Raw genomic sequence first — 26,700 nt, 5'->3', positions numbered from 1 at the left:
CCGCCCCCCGGCTCAAAGCCCGGTGCTGGTCGGGGAAGGCTCGTTCCCCTGACAGAGACGGCAAGCCGGGGTGTTTGCGGTACAAAGCCCTCACGTAAGAGAGGGAGACGTGTCAAGGGAGCGCAAGAGTACCAGTACAGTCAGCGATGCTTGAACCCCGCGCTCCCCTGACGGAAAACAGCCCGCTTTCCAGCACGGCTCCCTCCAAACCCCGCAGGTCACGGCTGTGCCGGGAATGCGGGCGGCTGGCACCGGGGCCGAGGGGGTGTGCGGCCCGGGGCGGCTCGGGCGAGGCGGGCGGCGGGGCCCCGCTGGGGCACACCCGGCCGGCGGGGCGCTCCCGGGGCGGGGCCGGAGGCGGAGCCTTGGCGCCGCGGCCGAGCCCCGCAGCGGGGCCGGGCGCTGCCGCCGCCGGAGCTTCGCCTGGCCTCCTCCCTCCCGGGCTTGCCACATCGGCACCGCCGTTCCGAGAAGGCGCTTCCCGGAGCGGAGCGGGAGCCCAGCGCGGGGAGATGGAGCCGCGGTGCTGCCGCCGCCGCCGCCCCCCGGGACTCGCGCTCCGCCAGGGCCGCTGCTGCCACTGCCGGGACGGAGAGAGTGGCCCCGCCGCCGTCTAACGCCGTAGCCCCGGCGGCGCGGCCGAGGCGGGAGGCGGCGCGGAGGCCTCTCCGGCCCCTCCGGCCCCTCCGCGCGCCGGGCGGCGGTGAAGCGCGGCCCCCTCCTCCCCGCCCTCCCCGCCGCCGCTTCCCCGCCCCCGCCCGGCCCTTGGCCGGGCTCGGCAGCCGGGCCATGGCGGGGCGATGAGGGAACGGCCGCCCCTGCCCGCAGGCTGCGTTGGGAGGCGGGGAGCGAAGGGGCTGCGCGGCTCGGCGGCGCTGGAGCCGGGCGGCGGGGCGGGGGGATGCTGGGCGCGGGGGCCGCGGCGCTGCAGCTCCTCTCCCGGGCCGTGAAGCAGGCGGCGGCGCAGGGCGCCCGGCAGGACCTGGGCCGCTGGCTGTCCCGAGCCGCCGGGACGGCAGCGGGAGGCGGCGGCAGCGGAGACACCATCGGCTTCGTCCCGGCGGAGGCGGCGGGGGCCGGCGGGCTGCTGCTGGGGCCCTGCGCAGACCAGGACGGGCTGCCGCCCGCGGAGCTGCTGCTCTGCCAGCTGCCCGAACCGGGCGGCGGCGGGCATGGGCTGGCCGAGGCCCGGGGCTGGCGCTGCTCCTGCTGCCTGCTGGGCACCTGCTGGTGCAAGAGCTGCCTCAGCCTGTGCGTCCTGGCCGCCGTCTGCTTCGCCTCGCTGGCCCTGGTGCGCCAGTACCTGCGGGACCTGCTGCTCTGGGCCGAGAGCCTGGACAGCCTGGCCGGCGTACTGCTCTTCACCGTGGGCTTCATCGTCGTGTCCTTCCCGTGCGGCTGGGGCTACATCCTGCTCAACGTGGCCGCCGGCTACCTCTACGGCTTCGTGCTGGGCATGGGGCTGATGGTGTTCGGCGTCCTCGTCGGCACCTTTGTCGCCCACGTGGCCTGCAGGCGGCTGTTGGCCCGCTGGGCACGGGCCAGGATCCAGGGCAGCGGGACGCTCAGTGCCATCGTCCGTGTCGTGGAGGGCGGCAGCGGCCTCAAGGTGGTGTTTCTGTCGCGGCTGACGCTGATCCCCTTCGGGCTGCAGAACGCCGTCTTCGCGGTGAGTCCCTGCCTGGGCTGTGCGGAAGGAAGACAGGTGCTGGAAGGATGTCTTTGGGCACAGTGGCTGCTCCTACTGGTAGAGGTTGCCTCCTTCCCTGGGAACAAGCCGTGGTTTCTCTCTCTTTTAACAACAGTAAAAACAACCCTCTCTGCCTGCTCTTCTGTGCATGCAGAGGGACACAGGCAGATTTTTGAGGTGCCTTGCTCACTGGCGTTGTGTTAAGAGTTGCTCTCTTGTCCTTCAAAACTGTATCCTAGTGTTAGAATCACCAAGGTGCCGCATAGCAAAATCTGTGGAGAACTCAACAGACATGATGTGTTTCTGCTTTTAAAGTGATCAACTTTAAAACATAGCAAGAGTTGAGGAAAACTCTTGCCAAGTCTTCCTAAACTACTTAATATAAGTAATCATATTGGAAAAAAAAGAAGTAGACAGATTAAAATTCTTTCTCGGTGTGGTTGGTGTTTGTACCATGCATCTGGCAAATCCATACAGGATGTTAAGTCCATGCACACAAGATAGGTTGCAGGTTTTGGGCAGAGCAGCATGTAGCCTCAGACCCGGAAAGGGACTGTATTCTGGAGTGGCACTGAAAGTTAGTTTAAGCTTGAGTCTGGAAGAGGGTTAGTCAGCAAGACTTTCTATTTTCAGGTGCAGATTGGTACATTCATTTGGTATCTGATCATCTTAAAGGAAAAAAGCAAAGAACATGGATGGTGGTTTGTTTGAGTATTGTGCTGCTGATGACAATTTCAGACCCTCCTTTCTTCCTGAGTACTTTGTCTGAAGGATCTGGTTTTGGCTGTGTTATGCCTCAGTTGTATCTGCTAACTGAGCGAAGCCAAAACAAAGCAAACCGGATTGTGAAATACTTCAAATGTTATCAGTAATTTGTATATTCTTTGTATATTCTTTAATACAAGTGACTATGTAAGCACATGTTTGGGTCTAACACTTTGTTATAGCCCACCCTGTCTGCAGTCCTGATCCTGTACCCTTCCAAAGCATTTGCTTAATTTTGACAAAATCATCTGGCTGCAATTAGTAGGTCACCAAATACCAAGTTTGTTTATTAAGTAAAATTTAATCCATTCAGTTTTGGGCTGTAACATCCACACCAAATATATTAAATTGCTGTATATAAAACTGTGAACTGGAGCATTCATCTCCAGAGCTGTAATCTCTATCCATAAGAACTGTAGCAACTTGTAATTTCTTTTTAAGAAATCCTTTAACCATTTTCTTGTTAAGAATGAGAAACTGAACAGCTGAACTTTGCTATTTTATTTGTTAACCTGTATTACTGAAGGGGCTTAGACCTGTCCAGCAGGGAGAGCAGAGTCCCTCCTGGAGCCCAAGGTCCAGGTGCAGATGAAGATTCTGCTCTGCTGTGACCCTCCTAAAGTGGGGAGAGCTGTTGTGCTCTGCTTGTTCACAGCTTTGGGAAGTCACTTGCAGTAGTCAGCAGATGATATAGAGTAGTATTGGATCTAAACAACAGACCAGAGAATTACCAAGTTAAAATTATTTTCTTTCTGGCATAACCCTTCTGTTGGAAACACGATTCAGCAGAGTATTCAGGCCAGTTCAATATTAAAATGATGCTTTAAATCATTGTGGTTGGTATTCTCCATATTCTGCAGGCTAAATAATTTTCTTTCCAAGTGGATGGTTTCAGTGTTAAAATAATAGATAGGAAATGAGTTGAAACCAGATGCTTGAGTTATGCTAAGTAACTTGGATTTTTTTGGCTAATTTTAGTTTGGTTCTGTTTATTACTCCTGACTGCTTTATAGCATAGTCAAATAATGCATAGTGTATACTCAGTTTTTCACTCAGAACATTTAATATGAGCCACTAGATCACCAAAAAGTGATGCATACACATCTGAGAATTCAAGAAATTTTCTTATTTTGAGTCAAATTTAAGTTATGTAAAAAGTACAGTTTTCTGCCTACACAGACCAAGCTGTCATTCCCTTGAAATCTCACTTATTTGAAAACTTTACACTCGTTTTAAGTTTAAAATACATTTCCCCATGCTAGCAACTTCAGCAATGAATTTTAAAAGCATTAATTTTTAAACAACAGTGAACTTAAGAAAAAGTACACATCTTTAACTTTCCAGTGGTCTATGCATGTTTTCTATGTGGATATTTTAAAGTAAACTGGAGATACCGAGAATACTTAAATGAGAGAGAAGGAAGGAAGTGACACATGAGGTTTGGGGAAAGGCATAACCTTGATGTGAGCAGGGTCATCTGCAGGGCTGGGATTAAATGATTTCTACAAGCACTTGTTCGGTGGCATGTACCATCTGCTGAGGGCTTTTGGGATGTTGGTTTGTAGGGGGTGTAGAGAAAGATGGAAGAGCATCTTAGGATTTGATTAGTGAGGGAATCAATATCAATATCAATTGAAACAGCATAAAAAGAAAGTTAACGCAAATTTCTTAGTGTCTCACCAGCCCAACATGAGCATCTTGCTTCTTAAAAGATTGTTCTGCTGGTAGAGGAGTGAGGCAATGCATTTGCTTGCCTCTCTGGAATATAGCACTTGCTAACTGAAAGTATGTTTGTATTTCTCTTTTAAGTTTTGCTTAATTGTCACTCCTGATGCCAGAGTGGCCTGGGCTGCTGGGGTGGGTTTGAAAGCTCTTACTGATGTGTTTGCCCATGCACAGCTCTCTCACCTTGCCAGCTCTGGAGTGTTTTGAAGGCAGGTCTGTAAGGAGGCCTGGTATGCAGGTTATCATCTCCTTCCCACGAGTTTGTTCTTGGAGTGAGATTTGTGCAGCCTGGTTATTTGCAGTGCTAGATGTAGGTTAGATGGGATTTCATACTTCCCCTCTCCTCTTTAAGGGGAATATTACATGAAAGAAATAATCTGACTTAAAAAATCTGAATGTTCAAGTGTGCACCTCTGGGTTCAGAAATGCACACAATGAAGTCAGAGTTGAAGAAATGGTACCTGCTTTGCAAGAACATACAAACTACTTCCTCTGCTTGTTGGAAAGTTGGCAGCTGTTTTTTTCTTTTGTATTACTGGGATTTTTTTTAGGGGGTGGTGTTGGCTTTTTTTTTTTTTGGAGCAGGAAGAGGTGTTTCTGGGGGGTTTTGTTTTGGGCTTTTTTTTTGAGGAAAAAAGCACCAGTTATCCTTTGCCCCTGGTCACTAAGCCTACCTGATCTGAAACACAGGAATTTGTAAAGTGAGGGAAGAAATATTGTGCTGCAATCCTTAAAGGCATGGGAGCCTCCAGCAAAATCTTGACAGAAGCATATTCCTTGACTAAAGGTGTCAGCTGCAAAGAATGCACAAGTGTTCCATGGGACAAAGCCCATCCAAGGCTTCATGAGGGTGTGTGGGGGGGTTCTGACTATTGTTATCAGTGTAATTAGGTAGTTCTTAATTGTATTTGAGTACAATTTAAATGTGCTTCTGTTATGGCCCATAACACAAGTGCATCTGTCCTTAGTTTGGGATTGCAGGGTTAATTTTTGCTGGCTTGAGCTTTCACCAGAAACAGAGCCCTGGTAGGCTCTGTTGGGCAGCCTGGCCATGCAGATACCAATTTGGCAGGTTCATAGAACAAGTAAAGTTCCGAGAAAGAAAAGTATGGAAAGCTGTAAGTTTTATTGATGATTTCTCAAGTTTCTTAGGCAGGGATGCTGCCCACTTCCTGTGCATTCTGGGGAAAGGGATACAACTGTAGCTCTAAACGTACAGTTCAGTTAAAATGACATCTCAAAAATTTTTCCACCCTCTCCTTAGCTCTCATTGCAGTGGAAAGCACAAGCTGCAATTAAGTGTATCCACTGGGGCAGTCTCCCCTTCATTTGGAAACAATCTCTCTCATGACTCAGGAGGTCCAGTTGTTTCGGGACTCATCCAGGTGTGCAGCCATGTTGCTCTGCAACTGAAGTGTCCTTAATACTTCTACAGAAATGAGAGAGGTACCAAGAGTGTTAAAGCAATCTTTGGGAACGTTCCCAGCTCCATTAGATGTAATGATAGTGTCCTACTTAGCAAAGCTTGCCTCTGAGTTTGTATTTCAGAAACTTTTAATAGCAGTTCCTTCATTCCCTTGGCAATATGGGAGCTTTGGACTATGCATTCTTATTACATGGCCCAGATTACAACAATGCTTAAAAAAGTCTTTTGAAAGTATTGGTCAAATGTGAAGTTCTGACATAATTATGTAATCCTTTTTCATTATAAATCCAAATTAACCTTATCTAGAGAAGGAAATATAATATTTGTGTTGCTGGTATATATTTCAGTCTGTGGGAAGTATAATATGCAGTGTGAAGTTTGGAAATGGCTTATTGGATCTTGTTCCAGTGAATTATTTTTAATCTTTATGCTTCATTGCATTCTGCTCCTCCATTGCCCTTCCTCCCAAAAACTTTCCACTGATGGTAGTTAGAGCTCTGAGAATTCAGCACTGTGACTTTCACAGTAACTGAAGTTTATTTTAAGAATAGCATGATGAAATGAGTAACGTTGCTGCTATTCTTTGGTCTTCAACATTGTACAAAACTGGCAAGGTCAATAATTTCCATGTAGGCTCTCAGTGTTAGAGCTGTTCTTAATTAGATCTCTGTTATTATCAACTGAATTAATCTGGAAATTTTTTTCGACTGCTTGTTTTCAAAATCATTGTTTTCATACTCATTTTTAATCCAGTTTCCTCTTTTCTTTTTTCTTGTGTAAATATCTTTTGATCTCATGACACTTGCCTTTAATATTTCCCAATGGCTGCTGATGCTAATTTAGCTGATACTGTGTACTTTGTTCCTGTGTAAGCTTCTACGTCCACCTATTGACACAGAACAGGAACCTCACAGCAAAGAGAAGAAGATACCAAAGTATTCTTAGTGTTTTCTCCAGATAATTAATAAAACCTGTAGCTATGCATACTGTTTGTTCACTAATTGAAGTGAGATGCAAGACACCTTTGGTAGACAATCTTAATGATACTCCTATATATCAATATAGATGTAGACGGGTATTGCTCATCATTCAGGGATCACTAAAAGAGATGTGTATCTTAATAAACTCATAGCTTGCCCTGCATAGACAAATTGTATCTGCCATTCTGTTCACCTGGATCCTATTTAAAAGTGACATTTTGAGCAATTACCTCTTGTATTATTTGCCATATGCATAAATGCAAAAGCGATAGATTTTTTTGTTAGACTTTCACATTCAATAAAATAATTTCTTCTCACAATTCTCATAAGTCCAAGGACTCTGTTCACCAGGTAGAAATAAGTATCTTCAGTGAAGAGGGTAATTGCACCCCTAGTTACTGACTGTTGCACAGAGATGTTGCATAATGTAAGGTGAAATCAAACCTAGTAACTTTAAAAAGGCCAGATGAAAACTAGATGCATACTATATCATTCTGTTATCTTCCCCTCTGCATGAATCAAAGTTTCAGTGAAGGAATGTAGGATATTCTCTAATGTTTTTGCAGGGATGGTTGTGGAAAGTGGTAGTCTGGTTGTTTGTCCACATAGATTGTGTTGAAGCTGCTTTTGATTTCTTAATCTTTTTTTTTAAATTCAGATTACAGATCTATCACTACCCAACTACCTGATGGCTTCTTCACTTGGGCTGCTTCCTACTCAGCTCCTGAACTCGTACCTGGGCACTACCTTGCGCACCATGGAGGACGTGATTGCAGAACAAAGTGTTAGTGGCTATTTTGTATTTGGTTTACAGGTCAGTTAAAATAACTGCTTTCATAGACCTTGGTAACAGTGCTGTCTGTCTCTCTGTGATTTCTGTTGATTGCTAGATACCCAGAAAAATGAGTTCCCAGTGTACTGATTTCTTTAGGTTTAGTTTTATGCTCTGGGAAAAGTGTAATTCTCTCACACCTCACCATAACACAAAGCAGAACTTAGTGTTCTCTTTTTCTTTTTTCAGTAAGGTTTTCAGTAAATTTTCTTCTCTTGCTGTCCTAGGGTGACTTTATGATGCTTGTATCCCCAGTATTCTGTTCTGTTTATGCTGGATATTAAGTTCTGCACATTAAAGACTGATTCTGAGAGCAAAGGGGGAGGGGGGGGGAAAGAAGCACGCAGTTTGTTTTCAGAGACTGCACTTGCTCCCCGCAATTCCCTCTCATGGACTGTGTTGTTTGCAGCACAGACAGCAGGAAAGAGCTCTCCTTTGCTTTTAGTTAGGTTTTTTTTAGCTAGCTAAGTAAAGAACTTCCCCAGATTATGGCTTTTCTTTTTCTTGGAACTGATTGGCCCTGTTCTGGACTGAAAATCCAGAAAAACACTTGCCTTCTAGGGTAACCTGCTGAATTTTAGACTTGTCAACCACCTCTACACAAAAGTATATGTGTGTGTAGACCCAGGACTTGTGCACTGTTCACTGTTAGCGCTCAGCATACCCATTTTGCATAAATATTAAAGATATTAAAAATGCTGTAGAGTACTATTTTCCTAATGCCTAAATTAGAATATCCTAATTTTACCAGTGAGTAAATGAATGAGAAGTATGTTAAGTACCTTTACATAACCTTAGCTCTAGAAATAATTTATCAGTAAATTTTGGGTATAAGCCTTAAGTGTGAGACCATTATGCGTATAGAGGTTATGGGTATTTCTGAATTATACTATCTATTAAAACCTCCTCTGACAGTGACAGTACTTCAGGCTGTGTTTGACTAATAATTACCATGGTTTGCAGGCTTTCAGTAGGTACTGCAGTAATTTCAGTTTCTCAGTTTTTACAGTCATAAAGCTGATGTTTAACAATGCTAACATAGAAAATTAAGTCTAGGACATACCTTCCTCCCTTGCCCTGAAATTTGTGCACTCTTAAATAGAACTATTTCTACTGAATAGAAATAGAAGCTATATAATTTATGGTTTTCATGAAACATGGTTAAAATGCCTTTGTAAGTGTGGCATAGATAGTTTGATAAATCAAAGAGAAAAGAAATGATTTCTTGGTCAGGTATTATTTTAGTCATGAAATGTTATTTCAGGGTAGAAGTTTTTAGTGGCCTTTTCCTTTTTTTTTTCCCCCATATATATATTTATTTTTTTTAATTGACATTGACTCTCCTTTGCAGATTATATAGGTTGTAACATAAATGGTGCTCAGGTAAGTGGTAGCTGGGTAGCCTGAATGTTTTAAAAGGACTACTGACCTCCTTGAGACCAGTCCTTGGGACATGACTGAATAATTGAAGGGGAGGCCTTTAGTGGAGAAATTATTTACATTCTCCCTCTGTCTCTCAGGCTTCTGCTAAGTGCTTTGCCTGGGTGAGCTTTGATGGGACTTTGATTTAGTAAATAGCTCTGAAAATCCTTCATTTCATGGTTGTCTATGTATATAAATATATTTTTAAATTATTTATCTAGGGAACTAGGTTACTGGTAGCAATATTTCTAAACCAAAGCAAATTTAAATATTTGGGTAAGCTTCTAGAATAGAAATTTTCCTATCTATTCAAAAATCAGTGTGTATAATATCATTGTGAATCTTACATTAGCCAGCTTTTGAAATGTGTAGCATAAATTGATGAGGAACATCATTTAAACCCCAAGGGTAGTCAAGCACTGGAGCAGAGTGCCCAAAGAAGTGGTGAAATCTCTATTCTTTTACAAAAGTTTTCAAGACCTGACTGGACAAAAGTTCTGTTCTGATCTTACAGCCAGCCCTGCTCTGAGCAGCTGGTTTGGTTAGAGACTGCCAGGGTTCCTTCCAGCTGCAGTTGTCCTGTGCTCATACTTGTCAGTTGTCTTAGTGATATTCCAGCACTGTCTGCCATGCTGACAGGTGTTTTAAGCAATAGTGCTCAGTGTTAAAGGAAGCAGCCCCACAGTTAGTAATGAAGTTCAGGTTTTAGACTCAGAACTCTAGGTTTTGTTGTAAGTAATATAACTTCTTTGCCTTTTTGAAAGGAAGCTGCAGATTCCAGCTAGTTAATGTTCTTTTAAAAAGGCAGAGGAACTTGCTTCTTTCAAAGGGATTCTCACTATGAGACACCTTGCTTTTTAGTTGAAGATTTTATGTTTGTTTTTTTCTCTAAGGAGGATCTCAGCTAAAAACTTGACTGGTCTTGTATTGAAGAGAGAAGGTGTAAGGATTGCTTTATAACATGTATATGGAGTTCAACAGAAAGAAAGAAACTTATCTTTTCAATGTATATGAATAGTTTAAGCTCTGTGTGATGTCTGTGTTCTGACATATGAATAGTTTAAGCTCTGTGTGATGTCTGTGTTCTGACATGCTGGTTACATTGTTGGCATATGCAGGTTTAGAGCTACTCAGGGGCTGAGTTCATCTCCTTTCTGGTCTCTTGCATGTGAAGCTTTGAGTCAACAGATGCCTTCATGAATCTTTACATTGACAGCTTTTTTTTTCATTCAGATCAGTTGCTTTGTTTCCCACAGCCTGTGGAGCCTACAACACTCTTGTTTTATTTGCAGATTGTCATAAGCATAGGACTCTCGTTTTATGTCGTTCACCGGGCTCAAGTGGAACTCAATGCAGCGATTGTAGCGTGTGAAATGGAAATGAAGACATTGCTTGTTAAAGACACTCAGCCAAGCATCAATGGCTCAACCACATACTGCAACAAGAGGACAGTAGCATTCTCTGGAGGGGGTGTCAATATTGTGTGATTTCAAGTGTTAATGACTAAGTAAGGTTTTGTGAACCTGAGCTAGAAATATCTTGAACCTTGCCTAGAAATATCTATGGACAATTGAAATGGATTTTTAAAAAATTACAAGTGATTACAGGTTGTACTGTGGCACAAACCAACTGACCAGCTCTTTAATTGCACATGGGGTGACTTCTAGCAACATAAGGAAGATGGCAAAGTAACTTAAGATGTAAATGAAAATTTGGCTGCACCTTTGGTCATTTATTATGCCTGTCATGGCCTGTAATCTGCACTTTAAGTAGTTTTTTTTTCCTTTGCTCCTATAAACTGAGAAATGCTTCTATAAACAAAAAAGTAGCACAGAGGTAAATATTTTTCTGCTTAGCATTATTTATAAAGCTAAATAATTATATACAGTAGAATTTTATTACTGATAAAGGTGAATGAGAAAGTATACAATTCAATGTATGTTATTCTTGAATGTGCTTTTGCTTAGGAATTGCTTCCAGAACTTGGAGTGTATTATTTAGCTAATGATGGGACCATTTGGCTTTTTCTTCATTTTTTTATTTAAAAAAATGGAACCCTATATAAAGTTTTGGTTGAATGTATTTTTCTAAGTCATTACAAATGTTGCAGAGCCATGCAAATGTATTCATACAAGCTTAAATCCTACATTGTGGGACTGAAGTGCTCTTAAATTACATTTTAAGTTACACTGTGTAATATGCAAAGTACAAGGGAAAATACAGAAGTTAGATTGCAATGACTATTTGAATGACACTTAATTGGTTTTGCCACCTTGGTGATTGTAACAAAGGGCTGTTCCACATTAGTCCTATATATGATATTTTTAATTGTTTAAAGGATGAAGTTTTTCAGCTCACGTGACTGCATGTTGTAAGGCTTCTAGAACAGGGAGTTAAATCTCTGCTCTAAACAGAATGGTGGGATATTAGTGGTACTAACTTTACAAGAAGGTGGCCTTTATTTTGTAAGTGAATCCCCTCTCCCTTTAAAAAGCTTTAAAAATTCACTTTGGTTGGCACATCTTTTGTACTAGTTTTACATTTTTTAAAAGATGCAATCTATTACAAATTTCATTAGAGTGAAGAAACAAAAACTAGAGGTTCTCCTTGGAAAAAAGAAATAATCCAGTAATGGAGAGGACAGCAATGTCTCTGAGACTCAGGAATTCTGACTCCATTTTTGCAAGACAAAACTATATTGGATACTGCTCCTTTTACGCCTGCTGTGGACTGTTTTTCACTGCATTAAATAGACTGGATAACCTGGCAGTAACTTGTTTGTGTGTCTAAAAGAAAAACAACAATAATGCCTGAACACAATGTTCTGTATGCGTGAGTTTCATGTAGATATACATACCAATGTTCAGTGGCTCAAACACACGCAAGTCATCTGATACAACCATAATGTAAAGTACGGCTTCTTTTGTAGTTCTTTTGTGTGAGTTTTTAAGGATGCTTTCAGTCTTCACAATTTTGTGTTATTTCCTAACTGTATGACTGTGCCTCCTTTTTGTAAGGTTGGTTGTAGGGTCCAAGCATTTTTGTCTTAGGAACAGTGGGTCTTCAGGGCCATTGGGAAGCAGAGATGTGAGAGCCTCTGACAGCCTTACCGAGAGGACGTGCAGCACTCGTGCAACCCAACACCTGTGCGCTCCTTCATAGCGGGAGTTCCATTTTGTTCCTCAAATACGAGTCCTTTGCTGATTGCTGTTCTTGGGTCTGCGGCCTAAAGAACTGAGCTAGTCCAGTGAAAGCAACAAAGTTCAGATTGTCTCCTTTCTGTTGTTTAGGGGCTTGGTTTTGGTTTCTCTTTTGGTTGGGTTTTGTTTTGGTTTTTTTGTTTGTTTTTGTTGGGTTTTTTTGTGGGTTTGTTTGTTTTTTGTTTTGGTTTCATTTGGTTTTGGATTTAGTTTTGATTGGTTGGTTTTTGAAAAGGCAATCTGTATCTACCTGGAAGTGTTCATTTACACATCTCTGCCTCTGACAGCTCCTGTGTGAAAACAAGAGAGCCAGATAACTTTTTGATGGCGTTATTTGTCATCATAGTATAATTGAGTCCTTTTTTAATTAAAGGGTTTTTTTTTGTTTGTTTGTTTCTTGTGAAGAACAGTCCTTCAGTGAACTGATCTGAACTTTGCTCTATCTTGCCAAATGAACAATAGTGTTTTGAAGAGGGTAGCTCTTTCTTTGCATTTTGTAACTAACTTAAGGTTGCGTTGATTATTTGAAACATTTCCCAAATATGTATTTTGAAGTGCTTTTATTTCCATGACATTTTGTAACCAGAGTAACTTCACTATGTGAACACTTTTGTAGTATGGAATTAGTTCTTAAGACTTTTGCATTTTGCTTGATACTTGTAATATTTGTGTACAAGTTAATGGGAAATGTGCATTAAAAGGAACTTTTCTGTACCATGCCAATCATAATTTTATACAATAAATTCACTTAAATTTCTTTAAAGGAATATGTATTAAATGTTTAAATTGCTATGACATAGTTGAAAAGAAGGTGCAGTGGAATCTCATCTTCATGCAGTCATACAAAGATAATTGTCTGCATCAAAGGAGAAACCATAAGGATGAACTCCTTGGGTGGGGAGTTATTGACAAGGGAAATAGACTCCATTTTTACTTTCATTTAAATAAATACATGCTTAATTCTATTAGGTACTTTAAAGGTTTGGTATTTGCAGCTGCCTTTTTAATAGAAGAATAAGCATATATGTGCTTATGAGAAACATGCTACAAAACTGCAAGAGGATTGATATTTCTGAACATAATAGTAGTAAAAGTGATGTAATTATTATTTTTTTAAGATAGGCTCCCTACCTAGTCTAGTTAAAACCCACAAAGGTATGAATCTAGTTTAAACAGTATGTGGCAAGTCACCTTCAAGAATATTTTCTGGGTTGTCATGATGGTGACATTTCTGCTTTTTGTATATGAAAGATACCTAAAGAGCAGGTCATAAAGAAAGACTCTCAGCTGCATGGCACCGTTTTTTCTTCTGCCTTGTGGTAAGTGCAATTGTGCAGTAAATTTGTCAAAATTTAACTTTAGACTAAGCATCTGTGTGAAAATCCTTTTTTTAGTTCCAGAGCTTTATATACTATTCTCATACTGATTTTTGCACAACAACTTGGGCAAGCATTGCTGAGGCCAAGTTTGAAGAATGGAAAACTGCTCTTACATTGTGTGTGGCTTTTGTCCCATACCGGATCCTTTGTGTTCATTTTCAGCTTTCCACCGGAGGCTGATACAGTTTGGATTTTGACTGACTGAGATAATCAGTTGTCTCGCAAATAATCTAGGATAGGATGCTTAAGATGAAATATGGAAGAGTTCCCATTCACACTGTGATCATTTTTAATGGTGCAAGTAAAGAACTTGGGTAGCTCTGTGACAGGCTTCCTCACAATAATTCAAAGCTGGCACTAGTCCTCTCTGTGTAAGATGATGGTTTGGGCATGAGGGGATACGAATCGATTGCAGAAGGGGAGGTGATGCAAATTCTGGCTCTGCTGTGCAAAGCAGCTTGTCTCAATCCTCTCCAGTCCTGCAGAATTAGTGATGTGCCTGGCAGCACAGGGGCAATCAGTCTAACAAATTCTCTCTTCATGGACATTAGCGTTTGTCTTGCACTACCCTGCTGTATTGATTTTTAATTTATATTCATTTATTAGTGATAAGTAGCAAGAAGCTGAGTCTGCGGTGTCAATCCTGTCCCTTTCCTACTACAATATATTATCCTGGTGTATTGCTAAACTTAAAATTACATTTTAATGAAGTCCTAAGTTCATTAGTGTAAGTAAAGTCCTCCTTGCTAGCCAAGTGACTAATATGTATTTGGTTGGCTCTGGATTCTTGATTCATTTGGGAAATTAGCTGGGCCCGATTTGCTGTTGTGAGGGTGAAAAGTCCTCTAATTTTCCTTCTAATTATTTAGAGCTTCAGATGCATTGCTAAAGAAATTGACAGAACAGGCTTAATGTACTGGAGGTTTTGCTTTGTTTTAGAACAAAAGTCATTAACAAGGTAGTGGAAGGGTTTGTTCTGCCTGGTTCTGAGACTTGAATATTAGGTGCCGTCCTTTTTGGAAGACAGTGTTTCCAAGATGTAGCCCCATAAGCTTATGTCAGTCGTGGTAATAAAGGGCTGTAAAACTTGGGTATTCAGTTAGTGTGACAAGTCTTTTTACATCATGCAATCTCCAGCCCAGCACAGTTTGGCATTGGTGAGTGTAGTGCATTGCTTCCCATCCCTCCTCTGCAGGAGGAGGAATTTAGAGAGCTGCAAGTTGTTCAAACTGAAGGGGAAGTTATCATCTGGATGCTGTGGACACTGTTTGAAGAGTTAAATTAACCATAATGTTGCCAGACCTTTGAATACACCTAAGTGCCTTGGTTTTGTAATTGCCACATCCTTCGGCAACTTCTGCCTCTTACCAGCTGGGGTAGCCTGGCCTAGGGGCAGGTCAACATTTTCCCTTCTAGAGAATTTTGGCATGCTTTGACTTTTAGACCTCTTAACTTCTGAAATAATCTTCTGCTGACTTTTCTGTAAATTAGAAAGGCTTAGTTTGTCCTAATAACAGGGTAAGATTACCTGGGATAAAAATCTGTGTGTACCAAGTGGTGTTCCTGCATGTGTGTGAGCTCCCTTCGCTGAATTTGAGGTGTTTCTCTCTGTTCCCTGTAAGCTGCAACTGTTTCCCTTAAAGTCTGTGGGTGGGTGGGTGGGAGGAAGGACGGAAAGGCCTGCAGTGATGAACTGTTCTAATAACAAATTTTCACTGTGCTTTAGAAACTTGATTGCTTAAGATCACAAATATTCTCCATTTAATGTGAGAAATGGTAGGTGGTGAGGGGAATAGACTAATGAATTCTCTGATTTTTGTGAGGGAGTAGGAATTTGCTTGAATATATTATGAAGTACCCAGATGATAGAGGGTTGTTTTTGGTTGGACTTTTTGGGGGTGGAGAGGGATGGGGGTGGTACTACTGGAAGTAAATAACACTGAAATGGCACCAGTATGAAGCTTTAAACCTTGACTTTTTTGACTGTTCCAGGTGTCTTTTAGTTATGGGGGATAGAGCCTCAGAGGAAGCTGGGGTAAACACTCAAAGAGAGTTTCTCAGATTCTGGAGAGCTGCTGGATGCACACCTCTGCCTCCAGGACCTGCTTTTCTAATTTGAGCTAGAGAGGTGCAAACCAGAAGTAATGGCTAGATCTCATCAAAAGTGGAACATTTATTGCTGCCCTTTTGATGTCTTCGGCAGCAGCAGCAGCACATGGCAGATGGTTTGCCTGCCTGAAAAGCTTCCTTTTCGCCTTGCTCTGCTTTGGCTGGCACAGGTGGTGGCTGGGGGAGGAAGAGCTGTGCACTTGCCATTTGCTTTTCCACCAGCTGGGGAGGCAGAGATTGCTGAGCTGAAGCCAGAGGTTGCTCTGTCTTTCATCCCCAAACCACTACAAGTAACTTCCTTTCCCTGTGATCTTAAAAAAAAGGAAGAGGTTACAAAAGCAAACCAAAATAAATTATAATTAAAAAAAAACCCCAAACATTGCCACTCAAGAAAGCTTCAGAACTGGTAAAATTCATACCAGTAAATTAATATTCTATATATTCTCCCATGGATGTAAATTGAGGTACAAAATTATGCTTTTTTTGTTCAGAAAGCTGTAGTAATCCCTTGAACTTTCAGCAGCTCCTGTGTGAGGTTCTGCAGTCAGTGAGCTTAGAGGGACCAGTGCTGTGTAGCTATGCGGGGATTTCCTTGCAGCTGACATTGGACAAAATCACTGATTTCCACCCATTCTCTTGTGGTGCTGAATTTCAGGGTTTTACAGCTGTGGAAACCATAGCCTTATGGACATGTGCAGCTCCAAGCTCATATAGATTGGTGCTTTACAAGCATTTTGTGTTGCATTTGTGGTGTGTTCTGTGGGAAGGCTGCAGTGCTTGTAACACGATGTGTGTCTTTCCAGGTTTTAGCTACAGCGCAGTTGATTTTTGTGCAGTGAGTTGAAATGTATTTCTCTGACTACAGCATGCCTCTTTCCCCCTGCCCCCATGGCAGCCACAGCAGTTTCTCAGATGCTGTATGGTTATCATTTGGTTTGCAGGCAAATAGAGGACTCTGCTATGCATACATGCTGGTCCATCATTAAGCAGATTTTTTTTTTGGTGGCTGTCTCCTTTCAGCTGAGGAATCTATCCATCTTTTTTCCACCTACTTCACTCAGTCTAATGACAGACATTCGTCTTGCAATGGATGCTTCCTTTAATTAAGTTGGGCATGGTAGTGTTCTTTCAAACAAGCTTGGAGGTGGGAAAATGGCAGGGTCTGGAGAAATAACTCTGGACTCTTCAGAGCCCTGGCATTTGAAATGGAGAAAAGTCTTGTAGTAATGAGTTTCAAAAATGTTTCCATAAAGAAGCATTTTGGGAATTTAAAATTTAGAGGAGGAAGGGGAAAGTTGCAATTAATGAAAAGAATATTAGTATACTTAGCAAGAGGTAAAAACCCTGGCAGCTATAATTAGAGGACTTTATTCTCTCCTTTTCAGTGAGTCATTCCAGAAAGAATGGATTAAATGTATTTTTTAATCCTTTTTACTTGTTAAAACCCGAATAGGAAAAGGAAAGGGAGTCACAGAAGAATGTATTAACAATGCAGAAAATACTGACTTGTACAGATTACTGAATATTAACCTTGAGACAAGGCTGGTATTTGCTTTTTTAAGTGGCAAATATGTTGGTACAAATCTACTTTTCTACATTATATCTGCTCTGATAAACAGAGGTTAAAAAGTAACCATGTAGTGAAGCATGGGTAGATTTGTATCACATGGATTGTATTCTCTTGGGGAGAAGTCCTTGATTATTCAGTCTTTGGAGTTATTGCAGAGCAGAAGTATCTGGTGGTGTTCTCTTCCTATGCTCCACATTGTATGTGAGCCACTGCAGTGTCCCAGAACTGGCCAAATGTGTAGCTGTGATAATGTGGCATAAGCCTGAGCAAATAATCCCTCCCCCTCAGCAGCAAGTCTAACCAGCTTAGAACTTGATAAAGGAGATGCACCTGCACTTTCTGGTAATGATATCATTGGCCATAATGATATTTCCAATGGCTGAGGTACCTCTGATGGAAGCCCTTTACAGGTGTACTGTGTGATTACATTTACCTAAATAAGAGATGAGTTTTCTCCTAAAAAATGAAACAAAACCCAAACAAAACAGAACTACCTCTAATCTTCCCCTATATTTAAGAATTAACATAACCAAGCTGGGAACTTCTGCCTTGAACAAATGAGATCATTTTGACCATCTGAAGCTCCAGAAGAGCAGTTTGCTTCCAGGTTTTAGCATTTTAAAGTAATGAAGATTGGAAAGGATATCCAGTCTAGCCCTTGCTGAGATAGATCTGCTCTCCTGATGGCAATATATGGTTGAGGCTTAAATGTCTCCAAGGGTGGAGGATCCAGAGGCCTGGGTGACCTGGTCCAATCTTTGACCAACCTTATGGTGAAAGAATTTTCCCTCATGCTTGGTTGGACTTTCTTGTGTTGCAGTTTGTGTCCATTGCTTCTGTTACTGAACACCTCTGGGAAGATTATGGCTCTGTCTTCTCTTGCTGCCCATTAGGTAGTCAAGGACAGCAGCTGAGTGGAAGCTGGGGGCTACAACTCCCTCAGAGGCACTTCTGCTATGTAGGAGCCCAGCAGGAATGAGCAGGAGATGCTGGTGGGGGGCTGGTGCTGGGGGCTTGGGTACAGCAATGTGGAAAGAGCAGAGGTGCAAAAGGTCATGTTCTTACATTCAGCCCTGCAGGTCGAAGAAATGCACAATTCCTTGGATTTGTTGTTTCTCTGTGATTGTAATGACATGCATGCACTTGAATATTTATGTTGCAAAAGAGTTATTTGTGCATGAAGATCACGGATGAGGAGAAAGGCATATCCAAATGCTGACCTGGCTAAGTTATGGCTAGAGAACAAAGAGAATATGAAATCCCAAGTGACATCTCAGACTAATTTTGTTTTATTCTGTTGCTGAATATGCATTTTTGCCATTTCATGCAATAGCTTCCTAGACACATCCTCAAAACTTGTATTTTTTTGAATTGTTGCATTTAAGTGCTTAAATTAAGTATCTATATCGTACATGGTTTAATTCCAAGTTTTTCTCTTAAATACCATGGTAATTATTAAAGTGTACTCTTCAAAGTGTCAGCTTACAGTAATATTGGTAAAAATGATACCATCATATCAGCTATTCAGAGCAGGGTATTTTTCTTCCCAGAGGTATCTACAATAATGACAATTAAGATAAATGTCCAAACACTTGCAAATAAATGTTTTAAGTACAGTGAAATTACTGTGAGTCATTTTCAGATTCATGCTGTCTTGGCAACTGTTTTATTTTTCCTATTTTGTACTGGTAGTGGGTATTTAACAGTAGCAGGGCAACAGTAATGCTGTCAATACAAGAGAAGGAAATAATTTGTCTGAATTTCTCCAAGAAGTCCTGTTATATATAAGTATTAGATACCCAGAAAGCAGTTTCTCTAAAGTAGCTTTGTGCCTAAAAGATGCCTGAAGCCATGTGCTAAGGGTCTCCAAAGCATTTCAGCACCAATTCCACTGAACACTTCTGATGTTTTCCAGTGCTTTTAAGGGGCCTTTTGTGACCTGCTGCATCTGTATTACTCAGTCCAGAGTTTGGAGAGGCACAAGAAGATCAGAATGGGAGTGCTGTGGTGTCTTCTGCAAAGCAGCAATTCCCTGATCCTGATTCCCACTGATTTCTGAACTTGTCAGCTTTAGGAGATCTTCACTCGTGATGAATCAAGATACTGTGATAAATGTGTCATGCCTCTTGGAGAGGTACAGTCTCTTGTTAAGTTGCCTCAGGCTTGCTTCCCTCTGGTTTGGAACAAAGGAATTAGAATTTTATGTACTTTTCTTGAAATCTTGCTGAACCCTAATCTACCTAGATGTTGTCATATAAATGCAGACTGCAGAACAAGCTCAGAAGTACATTAAAATAAATCACAAATGAAGGCTGTGGCTGCATTGAAATATTGGAGAGTGAACCAGACCTGCTCCCTACCATCACCTTAAATTCCTCAACCTAAATCATGTGTAGGTTGGTAGCTGGAGCTGCAATGCAATTCAAAGCAAAAGCACTGCTTGCTATATATGGTTTCACTTTGCTCTAGAGATCCCTCAGCATATGTCTGAGATGATCCTGAAGAAAGTAGTGCTGACACATTTTGCTTGTACTCTTTGTACTACATACAGGAAGAGAGAGGAGGCGTGGAACAAAGAGGTCAGGAAACTGGTTGCTCTCATATATATATATATCTATATATATATATATATATATATACAAATATATATACACACACATCTATATGACTATATATATTCATATATATATTCATATAAATACATATATGACTGCAGATTAAATAGGCTCACAGCTTTGTGATTTCAGGCACACAGACATTCTGGACTTCAGAGTCCATTTCTTCGTAACCTGAACAAAGTACCTCAGCAATAGTGCTGTTTCAATCTATAAAACAATTTTGCACACAGGGTTTTGTGGGACGCTGTGTCTGTGTGCTTGCAGGTTAAAAACCACTTCTCAAAATCTTGTTCTTGCCAAATCAGCCTTGAAGTCTGGTCTCAGAGAGTCATTTTGTGAAGCTAACTCTGAGATGCTGCACTAGTTTGTTGCAGGGAGGAACACCAAGAAGCCATGCTGCTAATTCAGAAGTCTGCTGCTTGCATGAATATTCTTCTGCTGCCATTTGGAAAGGCTGAAATTTTGCAATAACAAATTAGTATCAATAAGGAAGGTTTATTATCTTGTGTCATTATTATTAAAATATTAGCTTCTCATTGATTCCAAGAACTCTGTGTTATATTTAGATGTGTATCCTCTTACGTATACTTAACAGTTTCAGGATTTAATAATAAATTAAAATACAGATGGCACCCACTCTGGAACTAGATGGATTATCTCATTGTAAGATACTGGAACTGGAGAAGATAAAAGCAAAACTACTTGTATTTTATAATTTCAGTATAATTTAATATTATATAAATTTAAGGTTTTATATTAGTATGTTCATATATATGCATTAAATATGCATAATCATATGCATTAAATCTCTAGCTCTTACTTAAGTAATCTCCAACTTTCTTAAAGGCTTAAGAATATACTTAGATGAAAAAATCAGTGTGCTAAATATTTCAGACTGGAGGGATGGGAGAGAACTCCCCCACTGTATTTGACATCCTCCCCTTGCTCTGGTAAACCAAAAAAAACCCCTAATTTTCCAAGTGTATTCATATTTTTAAGGGTTTTAGATCTCAAAATTCCAATAGAATGCAGAAAAACTGCTTAAAAGTTTCCCTTTACAATCATCTTCATAGGTGGCAAATAAAATTAAAACATATTTAGTCAATATTAATAATTAATAAAAAATAGTAATAGAAAATAATCCTCTGTCTCTTCCTTCATCTATCCTCCCTTTGAATACATGGAGAAAATTCCTGGTAATTTCTGGAAAATTTTAAAGTCTCACTTAAAAATAATTGGGGTCTGAACTCTGCAGAGAGGTCTGTAGAGCAAGGTAAGTTTCTGCATTGTCACAGAGCAGTGGCTAAATAAAATAGTGCAGTATCCCCCTAAGAAAAGTCTTTTCTTAAATGGTACATTAAATTAAACATTTTTACTCATTTTTACTATTAGAATAATATTCACTGGAGAAAACTCTTTACAAAATTATAAAAACATATGGTGTTACATTGTAGGTTACAGAAAGTGAATCCCTCTGTCAACCTCTTGAAGAACAGTATGTTATAGTCTAGATCAGAATAAATAAAAGAAAAATGTTCACTGAAAATATAAGGAAGTTTTTAGGTGGCATGGAAGCAGACAGGCAGCTTTTTGTACAGCACTTATTTTGGCACATTTTTCTCTTTCCCCTTTTCCTATTCTCAAAATGGATTCTTTGTATTGGCAAGGTCAATATCTGGTTTTACGTGTGGGGTTTTTTTTTTTTTTTTTTTTTTTTTTTTTTTTTTTTTTTTAAGGGATAGTGATTTCTGAGGGTTAGGAATCTTTAAAAACTCCCATGACAGAAGGAGTTGTTCCCATCTCTTCAGTGGATCTTCTCCTCTGGCAGTTTGTTTTCCTTTTGTAATGCTGTTTGCCTACCTTTTCACTTGAAGCAGGAGAAAAGGCAAAGATCTGTTTTGCTGCCACATGCACATTTGCCTGTAACAAGAAAACAACCTGATTCAAGTCTGACAGTGGGGGTTTATTAAAGGGGTGGCTTTGGGATAGAAAACTGCTTTATATTTCATCTGTATTCTTTATATTAGCTTGACCTATTTGTGTGCACATCACTAATCATTTCTCTTTAGAATTAAAAAGAAAACTCTATGTCTTGTTAGGAGCTTCCTTATATTGATAACTGAGTTTGCTACTTAACAGGAGAGATTGATTAGTGTGGTCAGAATGAAGAGTTAGAGTGCACAGTTTGTAGTCTCCCTGGCTGCCTCTTCCCAAAGAGGCATTTGTGCAGGAAAATAAATAATTCTTGATCTTGAGGTAGGTAGGTAGGTAGGTAGGAAGGAAGGGGCGGAAGGAAGGAAGGGGCGGAAGGAAGGGGCGGAAGGAAGGAAGGAAGGAAGGAAGGGGCGGAAGGAAGGAAGGAAGGAAGGAAGGAAGGAAGGAAGGAAGGATTGTGAATGGCAGGGTGGGGGCACAGGGGGAGAGTGACAGGGGTTAGGTGGAAACATAGCACCTTTCCGGGGGTCCTAATGACAACTCACAGCTGCCCTCCATCTGGTCTTCTTGGTGCTGAGTCCCACACCAAAAAATATAGAATCCCAGGGGTTAATGAATGTTTTGGCCAGGTGGGAATGCCCACCTGCCTTCCCTGGAGAGGGCAAGTGTGACGTTGTCCCTTGCAACACTGTGGATCCATCACAGGGTTCTGGTGCAGGGTCTGGGGACCCCTTTGGGGGAGCCTTGGATGGGCCATGATGTCCCTCTGTCCCTCCTTGATGTGGAGGCAGCTTGTCCCAGGGTGAAGGAGACCCACAGCTGAGCTCTGCACAGAGCAGAGGGTGGGTGTTCACTGCCTCTGAGCAGAGGCTTTTTCACCACACACCCAAAACCTCTCCTCCTCCCACCAGGGTCTGTTCCAGCCTGGCAGCTCATAGCCCTGCGGCTCTGGTCTCACCCGAAGGTGCTGAGCTCCATACCTCTGAGAATGCTTTCTTCTTCCCCCCGCCCAGACCTGAGGCTTTTTGTTATCTTCAGAGTTCAGGGCCTCAGTCAGGGCCTATTCAGGTGTGGTGGTCTTCTCTGCAGCTTTTATACAGCTTTGATATAATAAGCAAATATCCTTCATGAAGATGTTTAAATTATAACATTTAGCCTCTGACACACTCCCATGATAATTCTCATGATAAAGCACACTCAGATACTCTTTTTAATGCTGACTAATTCTTTATGTCTAAAAAGGTCTTACTGCTCAGGGGGCTTCAAAAATTCACATTCTCACAAAATTAAGATGGGGTTATCTACAAGAAAGGAGGCTGGCTCATCCTTTTGGGGAAAGAACGGTAGACCCACAATAAATGCTGTGCTGAAAAGAGGAAATCTGAGGTTGAGTCTCTTGTGTTTGGGGAGAAGTGTCTCTCAGCTTTTGTTCCTCATCTATAAATAGAGATTATTTCTGTTCTCTTGTGCCCTTGTGCTGTGTGCTTGTGGCAGTGTGGTCTTGTTCACAGCATAAACATCTACAGCCCCACTGTGGAGGGATTCTGTAGCTGTGGGAGGACTCCAGGCGCTGTATGAATTATGAAAAATAATAACAGGTACACAGAGACCTCTAGATGACAGGGATTTGGTGATTTTCTATTCCTTAGAATATATAGAAAAAAAAACTCTGGAGAATAAGGATTGTATTTATGTTTCATTCCTTCAGTGTGCAAGGAACCTTCTCTGTTTTTAAGGAAGGGATTAATACTAGATATTAACCTGTGACAAAATCAATTGTAACAGCAGGGAGGGCAAGTGTGACATTGTCCCTTGCAACATTCACATGAAAGGAGGGGGGAATCCACGTTTATTCCAGCACGACTATGATTTGGTCTCTGTACATAGAATATAATCACTGGCTTACAGCTCTGCAGCTCTGCAATCCTGCAGAAATATGGTATTTGCACTGCCTCAGGAAGGAGATACCAGCTCTAAATGTGTGCTATGAAATATTCAGCATGCCTTGCTGCTGCAGGGAGTTTGAAAGGCTCGCTGCTAACGCTGGGGTTACAGTGCCTCGTTTGATTTTGCACTCAATATGGTTTGTGCCAGATGAGGATGCCACATGGACAGCTGATGTCTGTCAGGACTGGCTTGGGGACCTAGAGCGCTGAGTAAAGGTAATTGAAAGAGTAATTAGATTCTAATTAGTAGCTGTTAAGGCATCTGCTCTCTCTAGCTTGTTTTTCCTTGCAGTATTGTGCAGTCTTCCTGTGTGACAACCCACAAACAGATTTAATAAGTGCTGTGTGATTCAGATGATGAAGCTTCACAGTTCCACGTTTTGTTGACTTTTTACAAACAAAAGTATTTTGAGTTTTGGCTGTGACACAAAAACCACATAATGAACAGTGTCAGCCATGTGTATAGCAGAATGCACATCGATGGTACTAGCACATCTCACATTGTTTTAAATAGTCACAGGAATATGAAGGGAAAATGCAAACAGCTGTCCCAGCCTGCCTGGTTTCCTGCTGTCAAAGCTCACGGTGTGTGCTCTGTGGCACAGGGTGCATTTCCTGCTGTCAAAGCTCACGGTGTGTGCTCTGTGGCACAGGGTGCATTTCCTGCTGTCAAAGCTCACGGTGTGTGCTCTGTGGCACAGGGTACATTTCCTGCTGTCAAAGCTCACGGTGTGTGCTCTGTGGCACAGGGTACATTTCCTGCTGTCAAAGCTCACGGTGTGTGCTCTGTGGCACAGGGTGCATTTCCTGCTGTCAAAGCTCACGGTGTGTGCTCTGTGGCACAGGGTACATTTCCTGCTGTCAAAGCTCACGGTGTGTGCTCTGTGGCACAGGGTGCATTTCCTGCTGTCAAAGCTCACGGTGTGTGCTCTGTGGCACAGGGTGCATTTCCTGCTGTCAAAGCTCACGGTGTGTGCTCTGTGGCACAGGGTGCATTTCCTGCTGTCAAAGCTCACGGTGTGTGCTCTGTGGTACTCTCTGCAGGCCTAGTTCAGTATTATCTCTCCAGCCCTGTTCTGACCTTTCTGCACATGCCATGGTACTAATTGTTCCTGTAAGATGCTGGTTGGTGTCAAATGTCTCTAGACTTAATGCAGGTGAAGCAACCACTTTGGGAGGTCAGATCCACAGTTACAGTATTACCTGAGCATGTTGTGTACAGACACTGCAAACTCCAGTGCCTGAAGAAACAGGGTCTCTTTGTGCTTATAGATGAGAAATTTCTTATGTAAAACACATACCCTTCATAAAGCCAGGAATATTTTTGTTTTCCAAATGTCTGAAACTGCTTGAGGTGCTTGAAACTTCCACTGCTCTCACTGATCAGGATTATCAGTCCATTTGTCTGCTTTTCTGGCTGCAGGTTAGGGGCTGTAGGTTAGTCCTAGTTAAACTGAGCTGTGCTAAGAAAAGGTGTGCCTAACCCTTATGCTGTTTCTGGGCAGCATGAAGCATGGTCTAGGGTCTGACTTGTTGCCCTGGGCTCAGCTGGCACTGCAGGGACCCTCCAAAACACCACTGTGGTTGAGCTCACCCAGCTTTAATTGTCTGGTTGTTTTGGTTCCCGGCAGAGTCCCAGCAGTGGAAATTCAAGTACAGTTCACCTGATCATAGGAAAGGGGTTTCCTTGAGGAGGTAATGAGGCAGTCCCTGACCTGTTCTTGCTGTTCCTGCCTAGCTCCCTGCTCTCTGCAAGACTGTGGAAGGATCCTTGTGTGACTTGGCCCAGATGTGTGCTAGACATAACTCACACCTGATTCAGTGAATCCCATCATTTGCTGTCTGGAACTTTGAGATCTGTAGAGTAAACTTTTTAATCAACATCAAAGATGTGAGATCCTGTTTCTGGGCTCACCTGCTGACAACACAGAGTAAATGTGCCACTGGAAATGGAACCAGTCCTGTCTCCACTTTAATCTGACTGATTCAGACTAATTCCTACCTACATTCCTGAACCCTGTCTTTTCTGCCAATAGCTTTCAGCAATCTGAAAGACAAGGTTAGACTGCCATCATCATAAGCAGGAACTCTTTGATGTTCTAAGTAAATATGTTGTGCTGTTTATGTTTCACTAGTCCCCTCTAAACAGAACCAATGTCTCTAAGCGAGCAAGCTGTCCTGAAACTTTACTAAGCAGATATATTGCTTGGCAGTTTGTGCAATCTCATAGACACAGATTTCCTAGTCCCTCTGGATAGAAATTACCCAGGAATTAAGCACATGTGGAAAAAAAGCTCTCATATGTAAAAAGGAGAGTAGGAATAATACAAAAATTTAACAACAACAGCAACAAAAAAGTATTTTTCTAAGCATTTTCAAGAGATTGTAATGCCTTCCTTCCATGTGATAAATATGAAGTTTGTTTTTTGGTCATTAGGAGACTTAATTTTCCCCTTCTATTTTCACAAATACAGCCTAATCTGTTGCCTTTTAGCTGCAGTGACAAAATCAATGTTGTAGCTAAATATATGGTTTGCCAAGAAGTTGCTCTTGCAGGAGAAAACATTTTGTAGATTCCCTTGGGTCTCTTCCATCACTTGGACTGCTTATCAGCTCATATGCTCCTGTTGTTTATCAATTGCTTTTAAATCTCTGCAGGTCACATTCTTGTAATAATTTCAGCTTCAGCTACCCATAACTTGCAATATTTGGCTATGTTGGTATTCATAAAATAAACATGTCTGGGAATGTTCTCCAACACTGAGACCAACTAGAACAGAATAGCCCTTGTCCAACTGTTACACTAGTTTAATCTCCAAAAAAGGGATGATTGCATGCAATCTGCCTGCAGGGAATAATCATGGTAGGAGCTAACTTCTGAGATGTGCCTGTAAATTGTTTGTGAAGGTGCTAGTTGGTCCGAGTCAAAATAATGCTTGCAACTTTCCTAATGTTTAAGCATTCAAAAAATTGAATTCCTTCACATTGAAATTTTTCTTGATCCTGTTTAATAATTGCCAGTAGACATATAACTTTTATCACTATGAGTTTTGTTGGGTTTTTTCTCAAACTACAGCACTTTTTTTCCACTAGCAAGGTGGTA

The 26,700-nt window shown here is 41.8% G+C and overlaps 1 protein-coding gene across 1 annotated transcript; it reads left to right on the top strand.

The window, feature by feature from the left end:
- The first annotated feature begins 901 nt into the window (after positions 1 to 901).
- TMEM64 (transmembrane protein 64) lies at positions 902 to 26,661 on the top strand. The gene is made up of 4 exons (XM_054295528.1): positions 902 to 1,669; positions 7,245 to 7,400; positions 10,133 to 12,160; positions 26,646 to 26,661. Exons 1-3 carry the CDS (start codon positions 902 to 904, stop codon positions 10,325 to 10,327), a joined length of 1,119 nt encoding a protein of 372 aa, XP_054151503.1. The 3' UTR covers positions 10,328 to 12,160; positions 26,646 to 26,661.
- Positions 26,662 to 26,700: the final 39 nt, after the last annotated feature.

The sequence above is a fragment of the Melozone crissalis genome, unplaced genomic scaffold (genome assembly GCF_028551555.1).
Source record: "Melozone crissalis strain CALT ecotype California unplaced genomic scaffold, PUWL_Pcris_2 ptg000002l_1, whole genome shotgun sequence".
Classification (NCBI taxonomy): domain Eukaryota; kingdom Metazoa; phylum Chordata; class Aves; order Passeriformes; family Passerellidae; genus Melozone; species Melozone crissalis.
The sequence above is the reverse complement of the archived record's forward strand: the minus strand, read 5'-3'. Positions and strand labels throughout refer to the sequence as shown.

Coding starts and splice junctions, on each gene's coding strand:
- TMEM64 (XM_054295528.1), top strand. CDS start 902: ATGCTGGGCGCGGGGGCCGCGGCGCTGCAGCTCCTCTCCCGGGCCGTG. Junction 1,670..7,244: donor TGCAGAACGCCGTCTTCGCG/GTGAGTCCCTGC, acceptor TTTTAAATTCAG/ATTACAGATCTATCACTACC. Junction 7,401..10,132: donor ATTTTGTATTTGGTTTACAG/GTCAGTTAAAAT, acceptor TTTTATTTGCAG/ATTGTCATAAGCATAGGACT.